General features: G+C 37.8%; 1 protein-coding gene and 1 pseudogene across 4 annotated transcripts in view; one reads left to right on the plus strand and one right to left on the minus strand.

Moving 5' to 3' along the window:
• Kdm4c (lysine demethylase 4C) overlaps positions 1 to 23,296 on the minus strand; it is a 395,886-nt gene that overhangs the window by 36,295 nt on the left and 336,295 nt on the right. For all 4 annotated transcript variants that reach the window (XM_076845987.2, XM_076845986.2, XM_076845983.2 and 1 more), the window contains one exon: positions 6,056 to 6,226. In XM_076845987.2, the coding sequence (XP_076702102.1) occupies positions 6,056 to 6,226 (171 nt within the window). The remainder of the gene's footprint in view (positions 1 to 6,055; positions 6,227 to 23,296) is intronic.
• LOC143390938 (NF-kappa-B inhibitor-interacting Ras-like protein 2 pseudogene) lies at positions 3,887 to 4,253 on the plus strand (annotated as a pseudogene).

Consider the following 23,296-nt stretch of genomic DNA (forward strand, 5'->3'; position numbering starts at 1 on the left):
CCTTTGAGGGACATTCTAGGTCTTCCAACACAGATGCACATAGTCATAAGGAGCAGACTTCATAAAATGGTGCTAAAAGGTGGGAGGACAAGCAATGGAATGCAGGGAGCTGATTTGTGATCCAGACCAAACCCCATACAGTCTATTCTGGGAAGCTTGGACAAACAAAAGGTTTTTTGTTTGTTTTCGTTTTTTTTTTTTTTTGTTTTTTTGTTTTTTTTTTTTTTTAGTGTGTGTGTGTGTGTCTTGATATCACATCTGTAAATTGAGCATTTATTTATTTTGGAGCAGGGTGTGTTATGAAAAGCTACTGAAATCACATTTTCAACTCTCAGAAAACTACAAGCATAAAGTAGGGAAGTAGACTTATAAAATCTAAAAGCTGCTAAGTCTTCTTTATAGCAGGTAGATAGTCTAAGCCCCTTTAACCTAACAAGTAGGAACAAAGTCCTGAGGGTATGTTTTCTAACTCTAAATTTCATCAAGACATAAACTAGATGAGGAAGAAAAAAAAGATTTTTTTAAAAGTGTACAGAGGTTAATATACCCCCCCACCGCCAAACAAAAAACAAACAACAACAAAAAAAAACTGACTTACCTTCTATGTATCTAGAAGGTCTTTAGTCCTTTCAATAATCTCTGAAGGTGAAGGTAGAAATTATTATTCTCTTTTCAGTAGGGAAAAAAAAATGAGGCTGGAAAGTTTAACTAAATTACTATACCTGAGGAAAAAAATTAATTCTAAGAACCTTTGCTCTTAGAAATTTTGGTAAGACTGAGAAAAGCAGATGGCCCTCCCTCTTGTGTGCAGGTCACATTTGTTTCCATACTTGTTACAGAGGTAAACGTAACAGCTGGCTAAATTAATGTTTCTTCAAAGATTCTGAAAATTCAAAGGCCATGCCTGTTTATCCTCAGAATCTGAAAGAATAATCTCTTCATGTTTCTTTCACATTCCAACAAATGCTCAAAAATTTAGCTAGTTCTCATAAAAATTTCAGTGATGGACTATTGCTGTCAAATTTCTAAATGTTCCTGTTTCTCTTCTCACCTCCAGTGGCGAATGTTACATGCTGGCCCTAGAACAATCTAGTGCCTGCTGTAGCCCCTCCTCCCAAAATCAAAAGAAAGGAAACAGTCACCAATCCAGTGCCAATCAGGGCATGCTCAAGGATCTGGAGGCTAAGGGGGCCCTGGAATTTCTGTGCTTGTTGAGTTCTTCAGGTGAACAACTATCATTCCCATCAACATAGTAAAAGACAAAAAAATTCATGTCACAATTTCATAGACTAACAAATGGAAATGTGTAGCAATACATCTTATATTACTTCCTTTGACAGCTACAGATTGCATGCCAAGTTTACCTGGGCTGATACATACATTCTGCATGTGAAGTGCTGAGAGAATTTCTTGGAAATTTTTTTGGATATCATGGAAATAAAGTACCCAGGTAGAAAAAGAAATTTCCTTGTAGTCTAAAGAAAATTTCTTCCTACTGTTCCAAATATCCTTTATAGTCACATAATCCCAACATAAGCATTTTAATGACTGCCAAATTTACTCTCAAATATGTATAGATCAGCCTATATTAAAAAGGGCTCTCATCTGTTGGGTTTATGAAATGATTTGTAATCACTGACTCTAAGGGAATGTTACTTTTTTTTTAACTAAAGCATGAGGCTTTATAAGGGACTATATTTATAGCATACATAAATAAATAGCTTGGAATGACTAAACTTGATATCCTAAATTTGATTTTCATAGTTAAAAAACTTAAATTGCACTGTAGCCTTACAGCAGTCCTAGATAACAAGCACCAGAGGCATAGAGAAACTAGATCTTCAACAGCCAGAAACACTGTGTCCCACCACTGTGATGTGATGACTGTCTTCTCAGCAACATTCATACCTGATAAGCACACTGCATGGATTAGAATTTTCAGACAGAGGAAAATATTTTTTGCCACAAGTTTCTGATGCCATTGGTATATTTTCTAATGAAGAAAAGATTTCTTTGAGGAATGTGAAATATAGTTAGTGTTTCCAGGAAATAATTATTCTGCCTTGATCATTAAGACACTGAGACAGAAGATAAACTGCATTACTAATGGTGGACTAGCACAATATGGCTGCTTTACAGAAAAGAAAACAACACTCTGCCACAGAGTCAGAGCTTATGGCAGAGTCGTCTGAAATCTACAAATCCAGTGCTGTGGGACAATATATTTATGATTTATAATTTTATGTCAACTTGAATGTAACAGAAAGTACCCAGATATTTGAGATATTATTTAGTAAACTTACCCAGAAACACCCAGAATAAAGTGTTTATCATTAAAACGGTTAAGTCTGAGAAAAGTAGACTGCCCTCCCTCTAGTGTGCAGGTCACATTTGTTTCCATACTTGTTACAGAGGTAAAAGAATATAGCTGACTGAATTAGTGTTTCTTCAGCATCAGACATCAAAATCCTAGAAATATTTGTGAGCAATCTCATAAGGTTATACTTAATTTACAACTGTAAACAATACATAATTATTATTATAAGAGTCATTAAGAAATGTCTCTCCAAGTACAAACAAAAGCAAAGCATCTACAGAGACTCAGGAGAAGGCAGAAGTGACAAAAATATTACTTCAGATTGGCTCCCCAAGGAGAGGAGCTAACAGGATCACCTCCAGACTGACCACCTCTGATCTCTGCTATGGGAACTGATCTCTGTGTCAAAAGGCCCTCTGTGGAAAGTGCTTGTTTTGTGAAACACTACTGAAAAGCATGTCTGAAACAAAAGTGGTCATTAGCCCTGACACATTCACTAGTTCCTCTAAATGAGCCCAAGATGTTCTCTGAGGAGACAGAGGAAGGAGAAGACAGACAGATGGAAACACACGAACACACACACACACACACAGTACAGACAAGGGCTACAGTTTAAAAAATCTAGCAAAAGCCACAGTCTTTTTCCTGTGTGGTGATTTTAGTTCCCAGTTGAAACATCCAAAAATCTAAATACATTGTCAAGTCAGATTAATAAATGCCATGTTTTCATACATTGCTGGTTGCAACCACTATGTAAAGCAGTATGGAGATTCCTCAGAAAACTTGGAATGGAAACACCATTTGACCCAGCTATCCCACTCCTTGGTTTATACCCAAAGGACTTAAAACCAGCATACTACAGTGACACAGCCACATCAATGTTTATAGCAGCTCCATTCACAATACCTAAGCTGTGGAGCTAAACTATGTGCCCTTCAACATATGAATGGATAAAGAAAATGTGGTATATATATTCAATGGAATATTATTCAGCTTTAAAGAAGAATGAAATTATGGCATTTGCTGGTAAATGGATGGAGTTGGAGAAAAATCACACTAAGAGAAATAAGCCAATCCCAAAAAACCAAAGGCTGAATGTTTTCTATGATATGCGGATGCTAATTCACAATAAGATGGGTGAGGGCGGGGGTGATAATAGAGTTAGATTAGAGGAGGGGAGTGAATGGAGGGGAGAGGAAGGGAAGGATATGGGGGTAGGAAGGATAGTAGAATGAAACAGATATTATTACCTTATGTACATAGATGGCTACATGACCAGTGTGATTCTACAACATGTACAATCAGAAAAATGAGAATTATATCCCACCTATGTATGATATACCAAAGTTCATAAATGCATTCTACTATCATGTATAAGTTATTAAAATATGAAAAATAAATAAATAAATAAATAAGCGGTGGAAGAGGGAAGTCTATGGCAGTGCAACTGCTCTGGTTTCTGCCCACTGGGAGGGGCTAGGTAAGGATTCTGTGGGAGCCTTGGGAGTTTGAAGAAGAGCTTGGGAGTTTGGGGAAGAGCTGCAAGGCGGAGAAGAGCTACAAGGTATCATGTGTGATCAGGCATCTGTGGGTAAAACTTCAATCCTAGAACAGCTCCTGTATGGGAATCATGTAATGGGTTCTGAGATGACTGAAACCCAGGAAGACATTTACGTAGATTCTACTGAGATAGACTGGGAAGTGCCGGAGCAGGTGCATTCCTATAATACCCAGGGGCTTCAAAATGGGGCCAAGCTGCCACAGCGCTGCTTCTCCTGCACTGATGGCCACATTCTGGTCTACAGCACAGATGGCTGAGAGTCCTTTCAGCATGTGGAGCTACTCAAGAAGGAGACTGACAAATCTAAGGATAAGACGGAGGTCACCACTGTGGTCCTGGGTAACATGTGTGACTTACAGGAACAGTGGCGTGTAGACCCAGATATGGCTCAGCATTGAGCCAAGTCAGAGTAGTTGGAGTTGTGGAAGGTAACAATAGCTGACCACCACTCCCTTCTGGAGCCCTTTGTCTACCTGGCCAGCAAGATGACCCAACCCCAGAGCAAGTCTGTCTTCACCCTCAGCTGCAAGAATAAAGGCAGTGGATGGCTGAAGAGCTACCATTCCTTCTTCACTCTGTGAAGAATGACTGTGACCCAGCAAAGTCATTCCCCTTTAGGCATTGGTTTTCTCATCTTTAAGTTGACAGAAGTTGCTTAGATAATCTAGATCCTTTCCAATTGGATGACCTTCTAAAGCCAGGGGCTTGAGCCACCTGTGACTGACCCCCTTGCTTCTCCCTTTTCAATGTGCTACACCTGCCAGCCTTGAGGCTAGACACATCTCTCCCTCCAACCACCAGAAGAAGGAAGTACACTGCCACTCTGTCACTTGCCAGTGTGGCCAATCATGCCCAATCTACCCATGTGCCCTTCGGGGCTGGATTTCACTCCTTCCTCTGGATGTTTTCATCTAGTAGCTGGACTATTTATATCACCTATATTTATATGCCTGCTGCCATGGTGAAGGCCGGACAAGGTGCTCCTCTAGCCCTTATTACCTCAGATGTCTGAACAGAACCAGGAACATCACTAAGCAGCTGATTAGGAGCCCCCCAGGCCTTCCTTTGGGGCTTGGGAGCATGGTTAGTCATGCAGATGTGCTATCAAGTGAGCATAAAACCTCCAACCTTCCAGTGCACTCTTCGTGCTTCTGGTGTGCACCCCTAACAGGTGAGACACTATGGCCAGGTGACCTCCAGTACGCCCCTTCTCCACAGAATGGGAACAGTGAGCAGGGGCAGATGCCTAGGGCTGGGCAAGGAGCGGGCATCTAAAGGCTCAGGCTCAAAGTTCATTTATTGGTATGTTGGACACAATAAAACCACAACTGCTATTATCAAAAATAAATAAATAAATGCCATGTTCTCTAATTCAGCAATAAAGTAAAATATATAACAAAGGAATTCTGATGTGCAGACACTGATGTTACAACAGAATGGAGGTAGATTCAAATCCGCTATGGTTTGATTATGTCTCTAAAATTTAGGTGTCATCAATGTAAGAGTAGAGTATTAAAATAGAGGTGGGCCTTTCAGAAGTGACCAGGCCATGAGTGCTGCTCCCAGTTAATGAGATTAAGGCCCTTTAAAAGAGGCTCCACATAGCATAGCTAGTTTGTCCTCTGCCTTGAACTATGTAAGGACATAGCAAGGAGGTCAAAATGTCAGACCTTTAATCTAGGACTGTGATTGCCCAGACTTTAAAACAGTAAGAAAGAAATTCCTGATATTTACAAATTACCTGTCTCAGGTATATTTTCTTGTAATAGCACAAACAGACTGAGGCATTTCCTGATCAAATACTACTTTTCAATTAAAAAAATTTGGGGAAATCAATCTAAATTCACCTGGCTCGGGGCTAGGGGTGTGGCTCGGGCGGTGGCGCGCTCGCCTGGCATGCGTGCGGCCCGGGTTCGATCCTCAGTGCCACATACAGACAAAGATGTTGTGTCCGCCAAATAGTAAAAAAATAAATATTAAAATTCTCTCTCTCTCCCTCTTTCTCACTCTTTTAAAAAAAAAATGCTTTAAATTCACCTGGCTCTATTTAGAACGATGAAAGCAATGACTATTAAGGGTATGAGCTACTCAAAAAGTCAAGAAAACTTCTCAAGGTTCATTTTCTATGGGCTTACATGAGGTCCACTGGGAAGCAGACACCACAGAAGCCTACTCACCACGATGTCCTCAGGAAACGTGTCTCTGCTGAAGGAGCCATCATCAAACATGACCTCGTAGAAGGTTTGTGATGTTACAGCCATCACCCTGCAGCTATAATACCGTGTATTGCGGTGCTTTGTGATGACCGTCTGACCCACAGAGATGGCCTTCTCGCAAGCCTTGGACTTCTGAGAGATGGAAAGAAGGAAGAAAAGAAAGGACACAAATAAAAGAAACACTTATTAAGAAAACAATAACTGATTTGGCCAAGGTTTTTTAGATTTTTAAAATTTAGGATTAGAGAATCATTTCAAACTTAAAGCAAGATGCAATACTATAAATAGTACAAACACCACTCACATTTGAACCTTTACCCAGACTCATCTAGTGTTGGTTATTACTATCATTAATATCTTACCGTTTGATTTATTGCTTGTATATTCTTTCATGTGTTTGTGTGTGCACATGTGCGCACATGTATGTGCTTATTATATACAGGGAATAAGGGCCAGTTTTTTATGTATATGCCTAGCATGTTTCACTTTTATCATTTGTAAGCTACCTGTATTGTGGGACTTACCACCTAAACACTTGGTGTTTATTTTCTAAGAACAAGGATATTCTTTGACATAACCACAGCTCTAGTATAGTTATCAACTTCAGGAAATATGTATCCATCACCAGTGCTCCCATCAATCAACTGAGCCAATAATGACCCTTGTGGTATTCCTCTCCCCTATCCCAAACTTCCAAATACAACTTCTAGTCCAGTTACATATGGCATTAGTTGCCATATCTCTTCTTTGTGTGTGTCATGGGTGGGGTAGGGTACCACAGATTGAACCCAGGAATGCTTTACCACAGAGTTATATTTCTATCCCTTTTTGATTTTGAGACTTGGTCTTTTGAAACTGCTGAGGCTGGCCTCCAACTTGGAATTCTCTTGCCTCAGCCTCCCAAATCTCAAAGATTATAGCATAATGAACCATTATGCAAAGCAATTGCTACATTTCTTTAGCTCCATTTAACCTGGACTATTTTCATAGTCCTTTGTTTTTTTATACTAGTGATACTTTGGAAAGATATAATTTCTCCTTCCCCTGCTTATCAATTGAGTATTTGTCTGATGTTTCCCCATGATTAGACTCAGATTAGAGATGGGTGATATTTGTCTTTCTTGGGATATTTTCATCTGGAAATACAAGTCACAGGTCACTCAATGGTAATGTTAATTTTGATCCTGATCAAAGTGCAGTCGAACTTCTCTGCTTAATTACTATTTTTTTCCTCACACTAATAACAATCTGTGGAACACATTACCATAAAAATATCCTGTTCCTCATACATCTATGTACTTAGATGAGTCTCATTTACTGATGAGTCTCATTTACTCATTACTATGATGGTAGTGTGTGCTAACTATTTTGCTGCAGCACTCCCTCCTCATTTACTAGTCGTCATCTGGCATTTGTAAATGGAAGTCTCCCTCATCTACCCATATTCACCCACTCAGCATCCATCTACCCATCCAATCATAATCAGTAAGAGCTGATTAGTTCCTTCTCCCCAAATGCATAAAATTCCAACTGCATCTTATTAGTTTGGTGCTTGCTCAAATTGTCCCAGATGTAGACAATAAGAGTCCCTTCAAGCTGGTTCTTGTGACATATCTTTCTAAAGCAGTTCCTTCCTATCTGGCCTGAGAAGTTGTTCCAGAACCATCTTGCTGCATCCCTAAAGTTAGCGATTACAGGAGCATGATTCATTTTAGAGGGCAATTCTGTGGTGTCCAGAATCACAGAGGGACTGGAGCTGCTCACTGCAATAGTCTGGGTGGGAGATGAAGGCCTGGAGTAAGAAAACCGAGGACAAAGATGCTTATGATTTGGATAAAAGGGCAGACTCCAAATTAAAAAAAAAAAAAAACAAAAACATGTTCCTAAGGGTCTCCTACTTGTAGAATTAGTTCAGCCATCTAGTTTCCCACAAGGACACTTTCTTCCTGGAAATCATTCCCCTATGACTGCTGGTCTAGTTGGGAAATTATTTTCTGCCATTAGGTGTGTGAACCCAGGGTTTCACACGTGCTAGGAAAGTGCTCTAACCACAAAGTTACAATCAATTCCATTTTATTATTTTTAGTTATTTATTTACTGCAGATTGAACTCAGAGCCCCATACACAGTAGGCAAGTGCTGTACTATTGAGCTAAATCCCTAACCCTTTTTAACATTCTCTTTCTTTCTCTCTCTCTCTTTCTTGTAGTACTGGTGATTGAAGCTACCTCCCCAGCACTCCCCAATTTTTTTATAGTTGTTGATGGACCTTTATCTATCTATCTATCTATCTATCTATCTATCTATCTATCTACTTATTTATTTATATATGGTGCTGAGAGTCAAACCCAGTGCTTCACATATGCTAGGCAAGCACTCTACCACTGAGCTACAACCCTCTACCACTGAGCTACAACCCACCTCTCCAACCCTTTTTATTTTAAGACAAGGTTTGCTAAGTTTCCAAGAACTTATGATCCTCTTACCATAGCCTCCTAAGTAGCTGTGACCACAGGTGTATGCCACTGTACACAATTGAGGTGTATGATCATTTCGATGCAGCAAAAAAATAGTAATTCAAATGCACTATACCTAAAGTAGAAATTTTTACTTAAATATTCAATGACAGTATAACATACATGCTAAAATAATTACCCAGTTTCCTACTTCATTTCCCTGCCCATTCCCTTTAAATGCATCTAACTTTTCAAGTAAGAGAATTACATAGATATAACAATTAATAAAAGTGGAGGCAAAGTCTACAGAGTTATATAACCCCCAAATTGGGTCCATGACAGCTGCTTAAGGTTGTACAGGTTATAACTAATTCTCGGAGGCCACATTTACAACCTGTGTGGCCACACACCCAGTAGCCCTCAGTGACTTGTATTAGGGCCAATCAGGGCTTCATCTTGGTAGAACATTTTTGCAGATGTTACCCCTCTCTACCAAAGCTACAAAATTAAATGACTATATGTTACTATGATATTAGCTCTTCTGTGCATATTTTATTAAAACTGGAATGCTTAATCAAAACAAGATAATGTGGTTTGGATTTGAATTCTAAATTCTTAATTCTTACTAGCTGATGGATCTTTAGGGATGTTACTTGACTGTTGATACTTACATCAAAATTCTGCTTTAATAAACAGGATAAACTACATAAAATACCTCAATTCAATGCAGAACATATCTGAAGTATTATTTTTAACTCTGGAGTAATAATCTACTCTTCCTACTGTACTGCAGTAACTGGCATGTATGTGCTGCACCTTGACTTCACAATGACAAAGCTCAATCCAGCCCCAAGTCAATTCTGATGGAACAATCCCAGCCCCTGCTCCTTTTTTTAAGTATTTATTTATTTTTTTAGGTTGACACAATATCTTTATTTCATTTCATGTGGTGCTGAGAATCAAACCCAGTGCCTCACGCATGCTAGGTGAGTGCATTAACATTTAAGCCACATCCCCAGCCCCCTGGCTCTTTACCACGTCTACTCCAAAAGCCTGTGACTCTTGTCCAACTTGAGTACATGGCCATACTACCTAGAAAGAAAGCCTTTGTTGACAACTCTCCTAAGACCCTGGCCATAGTACCCTTCCATTTACTGTCCCTCTTACAACAAGATAAAATCCACAGGTGAGGATCAGACCTTGTCTTCTGACCAGCACATCCAGCACAGTGTCTATTATACTGTTGCTACCAGATGAACAATGGGTACATGAATGAGTGATGGAGGGAATGTATGAGTGAAATACATATCAGGACAGAAGCATTTTCAAACTGGAAGAGAAAAGACTGCAGTCATTCACTTTCTAGAAAAGGCAAAGACAGAGAAGAATTTTAGGAAAATATTCCTCTTTCTTGGCTTGAGCATGTATATAAATAGGGAAAGGGAGGAAAAATGGTCTGTGATGAAATTCATAGAGTCTGAGAAGTGGAAGATGTCAGTCAAGGGAAAAGAAGGGTGAGATAAACTTTATAAGGAAAAGGCTAACTCCAGATCACAACCATTTTCTTCCTGCTTAGATCATGAAATTTATTCAGATTGGCTGGCTAGAAAGATGGCCAGCACACAAATTAAATATATAAACTTCACCTAAATAAAAATTCTCATAAGCTTCAAGCATGACCATTTCATGGAGTGTACTAAGGAAAATGGATTCTTTCTTAATGCTATTTTGATAGGATTTCTGATTTATTTTTGCAGGAAAAAATTTATTGACAAGAATATCTCATAACTGATTATATACATTCTCAAAAATATTTCCTGTCAGAAAAGCCTAAAAGCTATTGATGTTAAGAATGTCATTTCTGATCAGAGAAGACAGACGCTATGCAAGGGGATCCATCAGATTAATGGAATGGCAGTGTTATATTGAGGATTACTGTGCAGGCTAAGGTTGTGAAAGTCAAATTTTCTTTAACATGGGATAAGCAGAAATGAACAAACAGTAGCTTGAAAAAAAAAACATCATCAACAACAACAACAACAAAACTTCACTTAAAAAAATGCTAGAGCCAGTTAGGGATGCTAGGAATATGAAGAAAATGTTAAGAAAATGCTCAAAAATTCCATAAACACATAATGAGTTCCTAGGAAATGATACATCCAGAGTTTTCATATGTCATATATAATAGCTACTTAAATCCTTCTCGTAATGCTATGAAGTAGTTGCTATTTTGAGTGGAAGATATAATGGGGCAATCAAGTGACTTTCCCAAGACCTGAGAGCCAGTGAGAGGCAGTCTGGGGTGTTGCTCTTCTGTGACATGAGAGCTGAGTATCATCAACCAGGAGAATGAATGTTGGAGGCTATCAAAGGAGAAATAAAGTCAACCATGAAGGAGGACTACTGGAATTTGCACAGTTGCCTAAAAAAGTTACATTTCCTTCTTCTTCCTTTTGTAACTTCCATTGACTAAATACCTCTTCTGTTCCTGGTATCTGATGAGATACTTCACACATACAAAGTTATTTAACTTCCTCAATATATGCACAAGGTTGCATTATCAACTTGGATATGCAGCATATCTGTTGATTAAAATGCAGAATGTATAATTTATGTATGCTCTTAGTTTTCATATGTATACACACACACACACACACACACACACACACACACACACACTGTGAAAACTTTACAAGTTTTCCCTCCTCCCTATTTCCACATGCTTGCAATGTGACTTTGCAGGTAGTTCCTCCCACCATGGGATGAAATCTATTTTCCATCTTTTGAATCTGTATTAGATTATGGCTTAGCTTGGTTTGGCCAAAAGAAAACTGCAGTAGGGTAGCAATTTAAACTAAACTCTTTGTTCAAGAGATTTTGTACATTTCTGCTTTCTCTCTATGAACAAACACAAATTATCTTGTAGGCAGACGAGAAATTACATTGACCACAGCTATCTCTGGATACGTGTGAGAACTCAGCCAAGATCAGGTAAGCCATTCTGCAGCTGACCACAGTCCATGAAGCAGCCCAGTATGGACAGCCCAAACTAATGACCTATAAATCATGAGTAAATAGTTATCATTGGTAAAAGCCACTTGTTTTGTGATGCTTTGTTAAACACACACAGAGACACACATACACACAGATACATAGAAAAAAGGAATCCTGAGGAGAAAATATACTATACACAGCAATCTTTCAACCACAGCTTGGTAAAAATAACAACATTGCTACCTATATAATGGTATTTGTATACTGATTCAATAAAAGGGCACAATGGAACTTAATGAAGACACCTCATGAAGGGGTAAGTTATGGAGGCCAAAATGTGTAATTTTTTTTTTTAAAGAGAGAGTGAGAGAGGAGAGAGAGAGAGAGAGAGAGAGAGAAAGAGAATTTTTTAATATTTATTTTTTAGTTATCGGCGGACACAACATCTTTGTTTGTACGTGGTGCTGAGAATCGAACCCGGGCCTCACGCACGCCAGGCGAGCGCGCTACCACTTGAGCCACATCCCCAGCCCCAAAATGTGTAATTTTTAGTGACCATACCTGACATAGAAATCTTAACTTCAATATGAAGGGTGGACCATGTATACACTACATTCTCAAATATTTAATCCTATTGGTTTTTGACAGAGAACAGAGAGAAGTTACCTCCAAAGCAAGATCTCAGAGGGAAAAAGCTCTGCAGTAGAATGAAGGAAGACTCCAGAATGGGCATTATCTTATCAGACCTGGCAAGGCTAACTTAAGTTCACCTTGAAGGAGAGTAATCCAATATCTTAGGGGAGATGAGTACTAGGCAAAGAAGTCCCTTTGGGAAAATCCCTCACTGGGTTCTTCATCTATATAACCGTCATAAAGTACAAACTACTCTTTTACCTAACTTATGCAGCTGAAGTCACTCATCTGAAATTTCCCTGTTATACTTAAAGTTTTTTTTGTAAAGTTAAAAGAGTTAGATAAAAATCCTCTACTCAGAAAAACCTAAGACCATAGGGCTTCATGAAGAAATAATTGCTCTTACTGCACAAATGCATATGTACTTTTATTTCTCATGAGTTTTTAACTATAAACATATAATATGATGGGAAATGGTGGTAAGTTTCCCAAAAGATTTAAGGTTTTATTCACTTTAATATCTGTAGAAGCTTAATGCATTACATATTAAGGAGAAAAAACCCAAATACCTAAGTTCTTTTCCATCAGAATCATGAGCTCACCATGGAGGCGATAATCCTGCATGGTCAGTGAACAGGACTGGGAAGGGAGAACCATCTTCAGATGTAGCTAAATACTGATTCCACTGAAGTACTGCCAAACCCTGTCAACAGGAAGGCACTACTTGCTACCTATTCTGAATGGCAAGCATCTTACTTCATAAAGAGTGAAGATGGGAGTTCACATTAGATTGGTAGGGCTGGTAGGGACCCAGTGCTAAGCCAAAATGTGATGTGAGCTTCTCCCAGAGTCCTATCTGATTTCCTTAAATGCTAGAAAATGTGTGAGCCTCAGGTACTAGCCTATGGAGGTCAGCCTGCAGAAACTCTTGGGCTCTTTCCTTTCGGGAGTTCTTCGGGTTTCAAATTCTCTGCTAAAATTTGGGGATAATTATAGTTTTCACACAATTCCAATCATTTACAGAAAGATTTATGTGTATGTACATAGAAATTAACGAGCTCAATCTAACATTTATATGGAAATGCAAAGGACCTAATATACTAGGAGGAATTGAGGGGAGGTAAGAAGTTGGAGCACTTACAATTTGGAGGAAATAAAATGAGAAGTACTTATTCAACAATAAGATGATATAATTTAAATGATATCAGATGGGATATTTTCAACAGAGAAGCAAGGGACAGAGAGATCCTACATGTACTCTTCCTGCCTATAAAATAATATCTACCACACAAATTACTGTGAGGAATATGTAATAATGTACTGTGTATGAACATGCAGAGTATACTATAAAAGACAATATATACAAATGTCAGCTATTTCTATTAATTTAAAAGCCCTTATCTAGCTGGGCATGATGGCACATATCAATAATCCCAGGGGGGTTGAGAGGCTAAAACAGTAGGGATCATAAGTTCAAAGCCAGTCTCAGCAATTTTGCAAGGCCCTGTCTCAAAATATTTAAAAATCAGGGGTGGGGGTGGGGGGTACTATTGATGTGGCTCAGTGGTAAAGTGCTCCTGGGTTCAATCCCTGTTGGCAAAACAAAACAACCTTATCTAAATTTATATACTATAACCAACAAAGGTCACTTAAGCAATAGACAAAGTTGGGGGAAGAAGCAATTGTACTACAAAGATACAATGCTTGACAGACACAGACACACATAAACTTCTAAGTTTTACTGGATTTCAGGAGAAACAGCGAAAGGAAAAGGAAAAGTAGCTGAAAGCTTTCACTTCCACCAGAACTATCACAGGAGAAGCATGAATTTTGCCTATCTGTCATGTTAATCAAAGGGAATAAATCCAATCTTTAAAGACCATTATTAACCATGCAAACTCATATGCATCTGGCAGTCTGTCTCATGCTAAGTCAATCTATGTCTCCAGCACTGTGCTGACAGGTGTGTGGGGCATGAAGAAAAGGCAAAGAACTGACAGGCCTAACAGCAGTAAACTGGTCCTTCCCAATCTCATGCCTGGGGACTCCGTTCTCTATTGCACAGGGTTAATCTCTGTGGTCCTTATAACCTCAATTAAGCTATTTTTTCAGCACCCAATAAAAACACCACTCTGTTCCAAATAGGTAATAAAGGTGAAAATTGAGAGCAGACTTTAAGGTATAAATAAAACATTGTTGAATATATGGGTTTGAAAATTTTATACTTCTTTAAATTCCTAAGAAACATACAGAATAAAAGGAGACATACTAAACTGTAGACCTACCTGGAAATCAAGGAAGGACAAACAAAATGGGAAGTAACTCATGAGGGAAATAATTCATGAAGCAGAGGGTTTTACTTCTCTCTGCCTCCTGCCCCAAATAAAGGCTTCTGAGCATCAGATCAACCCTGCAATGGCTAAGAGAAAAATTAAATGATATTTTATTGAAAAAAAGTTAGAGAAATTTCTGTTTCCTGCTGCTTTAAAACTTCACTGACCCTCTATACCCAGCATGGGACAAGATGAGAGAATACATGATACGTCACGATGGAAACAAGTAGACTTCAGATAAGGAATATCAGAAAACTGCCCATTTTACCTGGAAAGGGAGAAAGTATTGATTTCTATGTGAGAAATGTGCCACATTATTCACTGAGATGGTCCCAATATTCCAAGGAAGGGCAAGACAATAACATTGGGACTTCTCTAGGCTTCACTGTCTTCTGCACAAGAGGCTTCATGAGACACTTTGAATTAATCCAGAGATTTATGTATCATGCTGGATGAGAGTACAGACTTGGAGAATACCCTTTTAATATAATTTTTTGAAGTTATCTTATTTAATTGCCTTTCCTATTGCTTGCAGTTAATAGTCTTAAAAATTATACTTTCATTATATTTTGTCAGTATCTATGGATTTAATTATGACTATATCATCTAATTACTGTTTCAACATGAAGGAACTGAAAACCCCACCTCTTGTGCTTTACAAATGTGGGAATGTTAAATGCCCTTTTCTGTCATGTGTCTGCTCGCACTACTGTATCCATGGTGCTCAACTCTAAAACCAATGTTAAAATATGGGACTAGTGTCACTACTTAATTTTCTTAACAAGCTATCAGATGATACTGCATGCCTTAATTATTAAAAAAAAATATAAGAGTACAAATTGCTGAGAAGATTTAAAATTTTCAAGGCTGAGACATATTAATTCTGTGAAAAACTAAGTGCTTTACATGAAAACATCCTTACCTATGCTAAAAGATGTACAAGATGAAGTGACTTTAAGTTGGCCCAAGAAAGTGACTCAGTATCAAGTGCCCCATGTACACATTTTCTAATGCAGTTGGCCCTTACAGTAGAATTCTGTCTGCTGATTACTTCATGGTACAAATAACAGAACCAAGTACAGAAAGCAACACGGACAGTTTTCTCCTGATGATTCTGATGAATCCATTTTGATGATTAAAAACCAAACCAAGAAGCTTTTTTTTTTCCTTGAAATTCCCCACCCCTCCCAGCTTAGGTTAATATGGAATTTTAAAAGACCAGGAAGAAAAAAAGTTCAGGCAAATATTCTGTCCTATTATGCCATATTATTCCATAGAGAACTAAAATAACATTTTGAATGAGATGAAAACTTATAAAAGTTCTATTTTGTTACAAAAATAAACAAGTTAATGGTCTTCATTTTTTTCCCTTTGGGGGTGGTAGGGGGGTTACTGGGGATTGAACTCAGGAGCACTCAGCCACTAAGATACATCCCCAGCCCTGTTTTATATTTTATTTAGAGACAGGGTCTCACTGAGTTGCTTAGCACCTTGCTTTTTCGGAGGCTAGCACTGAACTTCAGATCCTCGTGCCTTGGCCCCCAAGTCGATGGGATTACAGGTGTGCATCACCGTGCCATGCAAGTTAATGGTTCTTAATTTTCTTTCTGAAATATAAAACACAACTATTTAACAAGTGTTTATTCTAGCGTATGAAAATTTTATTGATGAAAAATGCTTATACACTATGATTATCTTACTTGAGGTTTTTGTTTCTGTTATTTCAATTAATTTTTAAAACTTTTATCAATTTTTACTAATTTCTCCATGTACCCTTATACATTTTAGAGCAGGTGAAAGTTTTTGAAGATGATAAAACTTAAGAATTTCCAGAATAAAGCAAAATAGTTCTGCTATAGGAAAATTTTCCAAGTTGTCTCCCAAACTAGATGTTTAGCACCATGAGCCAGACCATAAAAAAATGTTTCCTTCCAGAAATCTGAATTTAAAGGAAATTATGGCAGCAGACCCATCTTCTCTGAAACGTTTTTCACATTGAATAAAGTTGAATTCCTGTTGTTCATTCAATTTTAACATGGAAAACCAGCACTTTCTAATAAGGTTCTGCATAGCAAAAGAAACAACAGTGTGAGGAGAAAGCCTCCAGAATGGGAGAAAGTATTGTCAGGTACTATTCTAACAAAAGATTAATATCCAGAATATACAAAGAACCTAAAAACCTCAACACCAAAAACAAACAATAACCCATCCAATAAATGGGCAAATGAACTAAACACATACTTTTCAAAGTATAAACGGCCAACGAGTACATGAAAACAAAAATGTTCAACATCTTTAGCCATCAGAGAAAATGCAAATCAAAACTACATTGAGATTCCATCTAGCTCCAGTCAGAATGGCAATCATCAAGAATACAAATAAAAAAATTCTGGCAATGATGAGGGGAGAAAAGGAACTCTCATATACTATCAGTGGGATAGATCAGTATGGAGGATCCTCAATAAACTAAAAGTAGAATCACCATACAACTGAGGTCAGCATACTTTAATGACACATGCATACTCATGTTTATTGCAGCACAATTCACGATAGCCAGGTAATAGAAACAGCCTAGGTATCCATCAAAAGAGGACTAGATAAAGAAAATTTGGAACATATACACAATGGAGTTTTATTCAGCCATAAAGAAAAATAAAATCATGTAATTTGCATGAAAATGGACCTGGAAAGTACTATGTGTTAAGTGAAATATGGCAGACACAGAAAGACAAACATTGAATGCTTTCTCTCGTAAACCAGAATGAAGACCATTAGGATACAGAAAGGGGATTGGGGAATAAAACTGATCACATTATATGCACGTACAAATATGCCACAAGGAAACACATTATTCTGTACAATTATTATGCACCAATAAAAAGATTTTTTAAAAAGAGTAATTTCATATATATCAACTGAACTCATATCAGTATAATATCAGAACTTGGAGGTCTGGATAATTCTCTCAATGAGGCCTCAGCATTGATTCACAGGGGTACACAATAAAAAGGTTGAGCAGGAATCTGAACACAAGAGTGCCTGAAGCCAAGATTGTTCTGACCATACCCCTATCAAAAATGCTAACAAGTCCTGATCCTTTGTGGTGCAATGACAATTCAACTATCCAGAATTATCAGTAGTTATGGCCCTGTGAGTCGACTTCCCAGATTTCTGAGAGTTAAATGTAATAAGAGCTTATCAAATGTTTAACAAAATGATCATTTTTAATTTGTATAAAGAGTCTAGTGTTCAACAATTTTTATAGTGATCTTTCCAAAATCATTCTAAAATCTCGTTTCCCTTATTAGATTATGCTGGGGTATTTTGAACCTGAGTTCCCTCTTCAGGATTAGAAGATTCCTATTCCAGATTCTGAGTGTGCTATTTGGTGACGTCCTCAGCATCAGTCCTTTCTGGGAATTGTCCTTGGCTGAGAGAGATAACTCACAGAAGTTCATACCTTTTTCCGGGGGTAGCCTGTGTCCTCAATGTGTTGTTACAGACCCATAAACTCTACCTACCCTTCAAGGGCCATCTCAGCTTTACAGCTACTTCTGGGACCCCCTGAAGTATCTGTTGACATCTCACTGCACCTCAACTTCTCCCTTTGCCCAAGCTTACTTCCTTTGCCTTTCTTGTACTTTTCCTTCCATTCCTCAAGTGATGATCCCAAAGGTAGTCCCTGATAAACTATCTGTCTTAGTTGCTGCTTCCCAGGAAATCTGCTACACCAAAACTACAAATAGGACCAACTGCTCTGGACCATTACAGTCTCTGATATGGTCCACTCTCTAAAGTGATTCAAGGTAGGGGTTGAGGGCTTTCACTTCCCATCAAACTATTAATTGTTGATCTCAGTCAAGCTAACTTACATGCTATCCTTTACTTCTTGCTGATATGAAGCTCTAACCTCCCAGTTTTTAAAATTTCAAATATGCTAAATTAATTCACACATTTGAATCTCACCTACAAAAACATTAACAAGGCCCTGAGTTAAACCTAGAAAGTCCCTTTATGATAAAAGGCACATACCACCTTCCTTTGGTTCTTTACTGTTTAATTCTGGTTTATTAAGTTGTGTTTCTGATAGTGGAGGTTCATGAACAAGTTATCTCCTAATACCTAAGGTTCTACCAAGTTGCTTGTTAACACATTAAAAATACTAAAAAACTGAAAAATACTGTATGCCTCAGCCCCAAAGGCTTCAAGTTATCACAGGGGCTTCTCTGGGATTTTAGGCAAACAAGCATTGTCTATTTGCAAATCAAATAAGGTGTCTCAAATAATATATTAACAAGTTTTTAAAGTTCAGTTGGATGTTTTTGGGAAGTACACCTGAAGTTATGTTCTTTAATCTAACCAGATTAAAGGATAAGAAATCAGAGCCTGGGAAAAGGATGTACTCTAAAGAGACATTGTACTCAGTGACCTAGGAGATGACCCGATTTCTGCCCCCAAATAAGGAGGATGTGGGCTTGCTGATCCTAAAATGAAAAAGCCTTTTGTTAAGAGTAAATTCTTCTACTGAATGGAGATAGAAACTACCCATAAAGAGTAAATGGAGTAATACCAGCTGAGAAAGGAGGACTGTGAATTCAAAGCCAGCCTCAGTTCAACAACACAAAACAGGGCTAGGGATGTGGCTCAGTGGTCAAGTGCCTCTGAGTTCAATCCCTGGTACCCAAAATATCCCCCCAAAAAAGAGAAACTGGAGACTGTAATCCCAGTAGCTCAGGAGGCTGAAGCATGAGGATGACAAGTTCAAAGCCAGCCTCAGCAAAAGCAAGTTGCTAAACAACTCAGTGAGACCCTGTCTCTAAATAAAATACAAAAAAAGGGTTGGGGATGTGACTCAGTGGTAGAGGGCCCCAAGTTCAATCCCCAGTAACCACACCACACCCCACCCCACACCTCACCCCCCCGCCCCCTGCAAAAAAAAAAAAAAAATAGTAACTGGAGGGCTGGGATTGTAGTTTAGCAGTGAAGCATGTGCCTAGCATGCCCAAGGTCCTAGGTTCAACTGCCAGCACTGAAATTAAAAAAAAAAAAAAAAGAAGAAGAAGAAGAAGAAAAGCAACTGTATGGTACAAAATATGGTTTTCATTTGAATCAAAGTAATGATCAAACCAGTGTAGACTGTGTTGCAATGGATAGTTCTATGAAGGAATAGTGAGCAGAACAAAAGCCATATTGAGATATTCAGGGCTGGGGTTGTGGCTCAGTGGCAGAGCACTTGCCTAGCATGTGTGCAGCACTAGATTCAATTCTCAGCACCATGTACCTTTATTTTAAGGTCCATTGACAACTAAAAAGATTTAAAAAAAAAAAGATATTCAGCCTCTGCTCTGTTCTGCATAGTCTCTCCATTCTGATTACCTTCTGTATCCTCAGCTGATTAGTATTAAAAACTGCAATGGAAACATCTACTGTCTCTTCCCACAAATTTAAAAATCTCTTGAAATACTTGATTTACCTTCAAAAGTGGGACTGCAACCACTGCAAATGGTGCCAGAAGTGGAACTGGTGTGAAGACCCTTACCAAATGACCAGATTTTGATAGAGATCTAGAAATGGGGAGGTCAGAGGGTAGGCTAAGTATGGCTCAACAGAGACAGAAGACCCTCTGGCTAGAGGCTGAGAGGTTGTTGTAAGGAGTGGGCTGGTGTCCATGAAACTTTCCCTCTACATCCCACACCAGGTCCTATGATTAATTGGCAGGCTCAGCAGAAGGTGGGTTAGCTTAAGGCTCTCCCTGCACTGGGCTAAGAAAGAGAGAAAAAAATGGAATTACCAAGGGGAAATAAGCCCAGAACATGAGAATTTACTACAGATCTCCTGAAGTACTGCTCTACTCACAGAAAGTATAGTGGAAAATGGCTTTATGTTTACCAACTTGGTCCTTCCCAAGTAAATTGCTAATGAAAATGCAGTAAGAAAGCAAATTGAGGGGTGCTGAAGACTTAAAAATTTGAAATGGGATATATTTAATACTGTTGGCAACATTTTAAAAAAATCTCTAATTTCATTGGCTTTACCTGATAAGGTGAACAAGGAACAGTTTGGTTTCAAATGTAAATATACCAAAAGGTCTATGCTAAACATTTCTCCTCCCAGGAAAAGCTGACCTTAACTTTCTATAATCTGGGATAAATAAACTGAGATCTCAACAAAACACTTCTATTGATAGAAAGATGAGAGACTTCTTTTTTTTTAAATGTTTGCTAGGTTTAGAAATATTGATCAGATTCAAGTTTAAATCACCATAGCTGTAACTTTTTAAAAAATCCTTTATGAATTCTATACTTCATGCCTTTGCTTTGGTCAGGATTCTCTCCTTATCTTTGAATAATATCAGTGCATACTCGGGAGGCCATTTGAAAACAAACACATGTAGAAAACACAAACATCTAGATCTAAAGACAGAGAGATGAGAGTTTATGGAAATGACACCAATCAGGTTACTTTAGATGAGTATTAGCTGAATTTTGGTTCCCTTTATAAAAAGGATGTAAGAAAAACTAAAGGAAGCAGAATTGACCTATGCAGTTGAGTTCTATACTTAAGTGAAGAAAAATAAAACAGGATGGATTCAACCTATAGTGTTTGATGTGTCAATGCTGTTGAAGCCACACTCACTGGCATTAGGTTTAACTAAAAGTAGGTAAACTCTCACTTGTAATTAATTCTCAATTAACTGAGTCTATCTCTAAACTGTCTCCAAAATCAAGATGCTTCTCTTCATTCCCAGGGCATGGTCACTGTGGAAGTCCAGTCCCTATCTCTTCAAATCTGTAATGGTGCTTCTTGCAACTACTAGGTCCCAAATGAGACCCTGCATTTGAGAAACAGCAGGTGCCATTAAAAAAAATGTGTTTGATAAAAACATCAAGAAATGTATACTAAAAGTTAGGTTATAATAATAAGGATTAGTTGTGCACTTTCTGTTATATACTCCTTTCCACCTTAAGAATTTTAAAGCCACCTATTTTTACAAATACTAACCTCTCTATAAAATATGTTTACTATCTGATGAAACAGTACATTGTAATAAATCAGAAAATTTTTATTAGCATCATCTGGAAGATTTTATAATGAAAACGCAGTAACACTGGGTAAGTTGTCACATTTAAAATAATTTATGATACTAAAGGAATAGTAGAATTAGCATGAAGTTGTCCTTTTTAGATGGATAAAGCAAATACAGGCAGAAACAGAAAATAAAAGAATGATGACACTTACATGGGTAAAAATGAAAATACTTCATTTCCCCTAAACTGTGCAGGCATCCTTCATTCTGTAGATCAACAGGGCCAGACTAGCAAGTAAGCCTAAACTTTATAGTTTTTACTGCTATGCTTCAGCAATTATCTATTTCTCTCAAATAATCAAGGAATAGTTAACAACATAGACAAAGTGATTTGTATTCTAAGGAACATATCCCCTGGCATTCATCATTCACAAAAGGGAATATATTTTGGTGAATTCAAACTTTTTAATGTTATAAATAAAGAACATTTAATGCAACAGGGGAAACCATAATGCTTTTAACCAAAGTTGCCAGATTCTATAAATCCTTCCTGTTAGTTCCCAGACATTTGGGGGAAGGAATTTACACTTGAATGCTAACCAAAGAAGAATGGATAAGTATTTTCAAAAACCCAGTGTTCATAATATTTCCCCCTAGAGAACAGGAAGGAAGGAAGGAAGGAAGGAAGGAAGGAAGGAAGGAAGGAAGGAAGGAAGGAAGGAAGGAACGAACTACATGCAATGCTGTAAATTAAATAATGTTCTGACCACCCTTTACATAATATACCAAGCTTAAACTAGATGCGTAGCATACAGTAGTTTTAAAATTATCTATAAGTCAAATATTTTCTTTTTCATCATCTTTATAAAACTCATTAGTAACTTAAACCTGACTGAACCACACATCAGAGTTAACAGGAATGAGGTCATGATTAAATAGCTGGATCTCTTTAATAGCAACTTCAATATAATCATCAGTAACCACAGAGTTTTGGAATATTAAAATGGGAGTGTATAATACCAAATAAGGCTTTGGATGAATTCCCCCACCACTGTTCAAGTTTAGAGTTAGGAATTCAACTAATCTTAGAGTATGGGCTGAAGAGACATTTCCATTCCAGCACTCACTGATCATGAACTCCATCTATTTGGGCATGGAACTGAACCTCCCTGAACTTGGGCTTCTTATCCTTGAAACAGGAAAGTACTATTCACATAGGATTTATATAAGACTGCAGCACGAACAAAAGGAAAAATTAAAAAAAAAATGCAGTTTGTATAGGATTGCAGCATCAACAAAAGGAGAAATTAAAAAACAACATGTAATTTTCATTTTTTGAGTATTGTGAACTGAAAATAATACAGTCAGAATCCCATTTTTTTTTTTTTTTTAATAAATGAGGGAGCTGAGGCTCAGAGACAAAAATTTGGACAACGTTGTACAGCTTTTACTGGCAGGATCTAAGTGTGACTAGCAACCACTCTGCCTCTAGACCTTATTCACATAACAAAACACACTCACATGGATCAGCTAATGAGGTAATACTATTGACTACACTCTGTAAATGGCAAAGTGCCATACTAATATATTGTGCTGCTATTATAATTTTTAAAAGATGTTAAAATGTATTTTCTGACAAACACAATACTACTCTTTGCAAGAGTACATCAACTCAAGATACTAAGGAATAGGCATGAATGTACATGTAACTTGTGACCTGAAACAATGGGAAATAACTTTTAAATACATATGACAGTTAG

Source organism: Callospermophilus lateralis, chromosome 2, assembly GCF_048772815.1.
Source record: "Callospermophilus lateralis isolate mCalLat2 chromosome 2, mCalLat2.hap1, whole genome shotgun sequence".
Taxonomy (NCBI): domain Eukaryota; kingdom Metazoa; phylum Chordata; class Mammalia; order Rodentia; family Sciuridae; genus Callospermophilus; species Callospermophilus lateralis.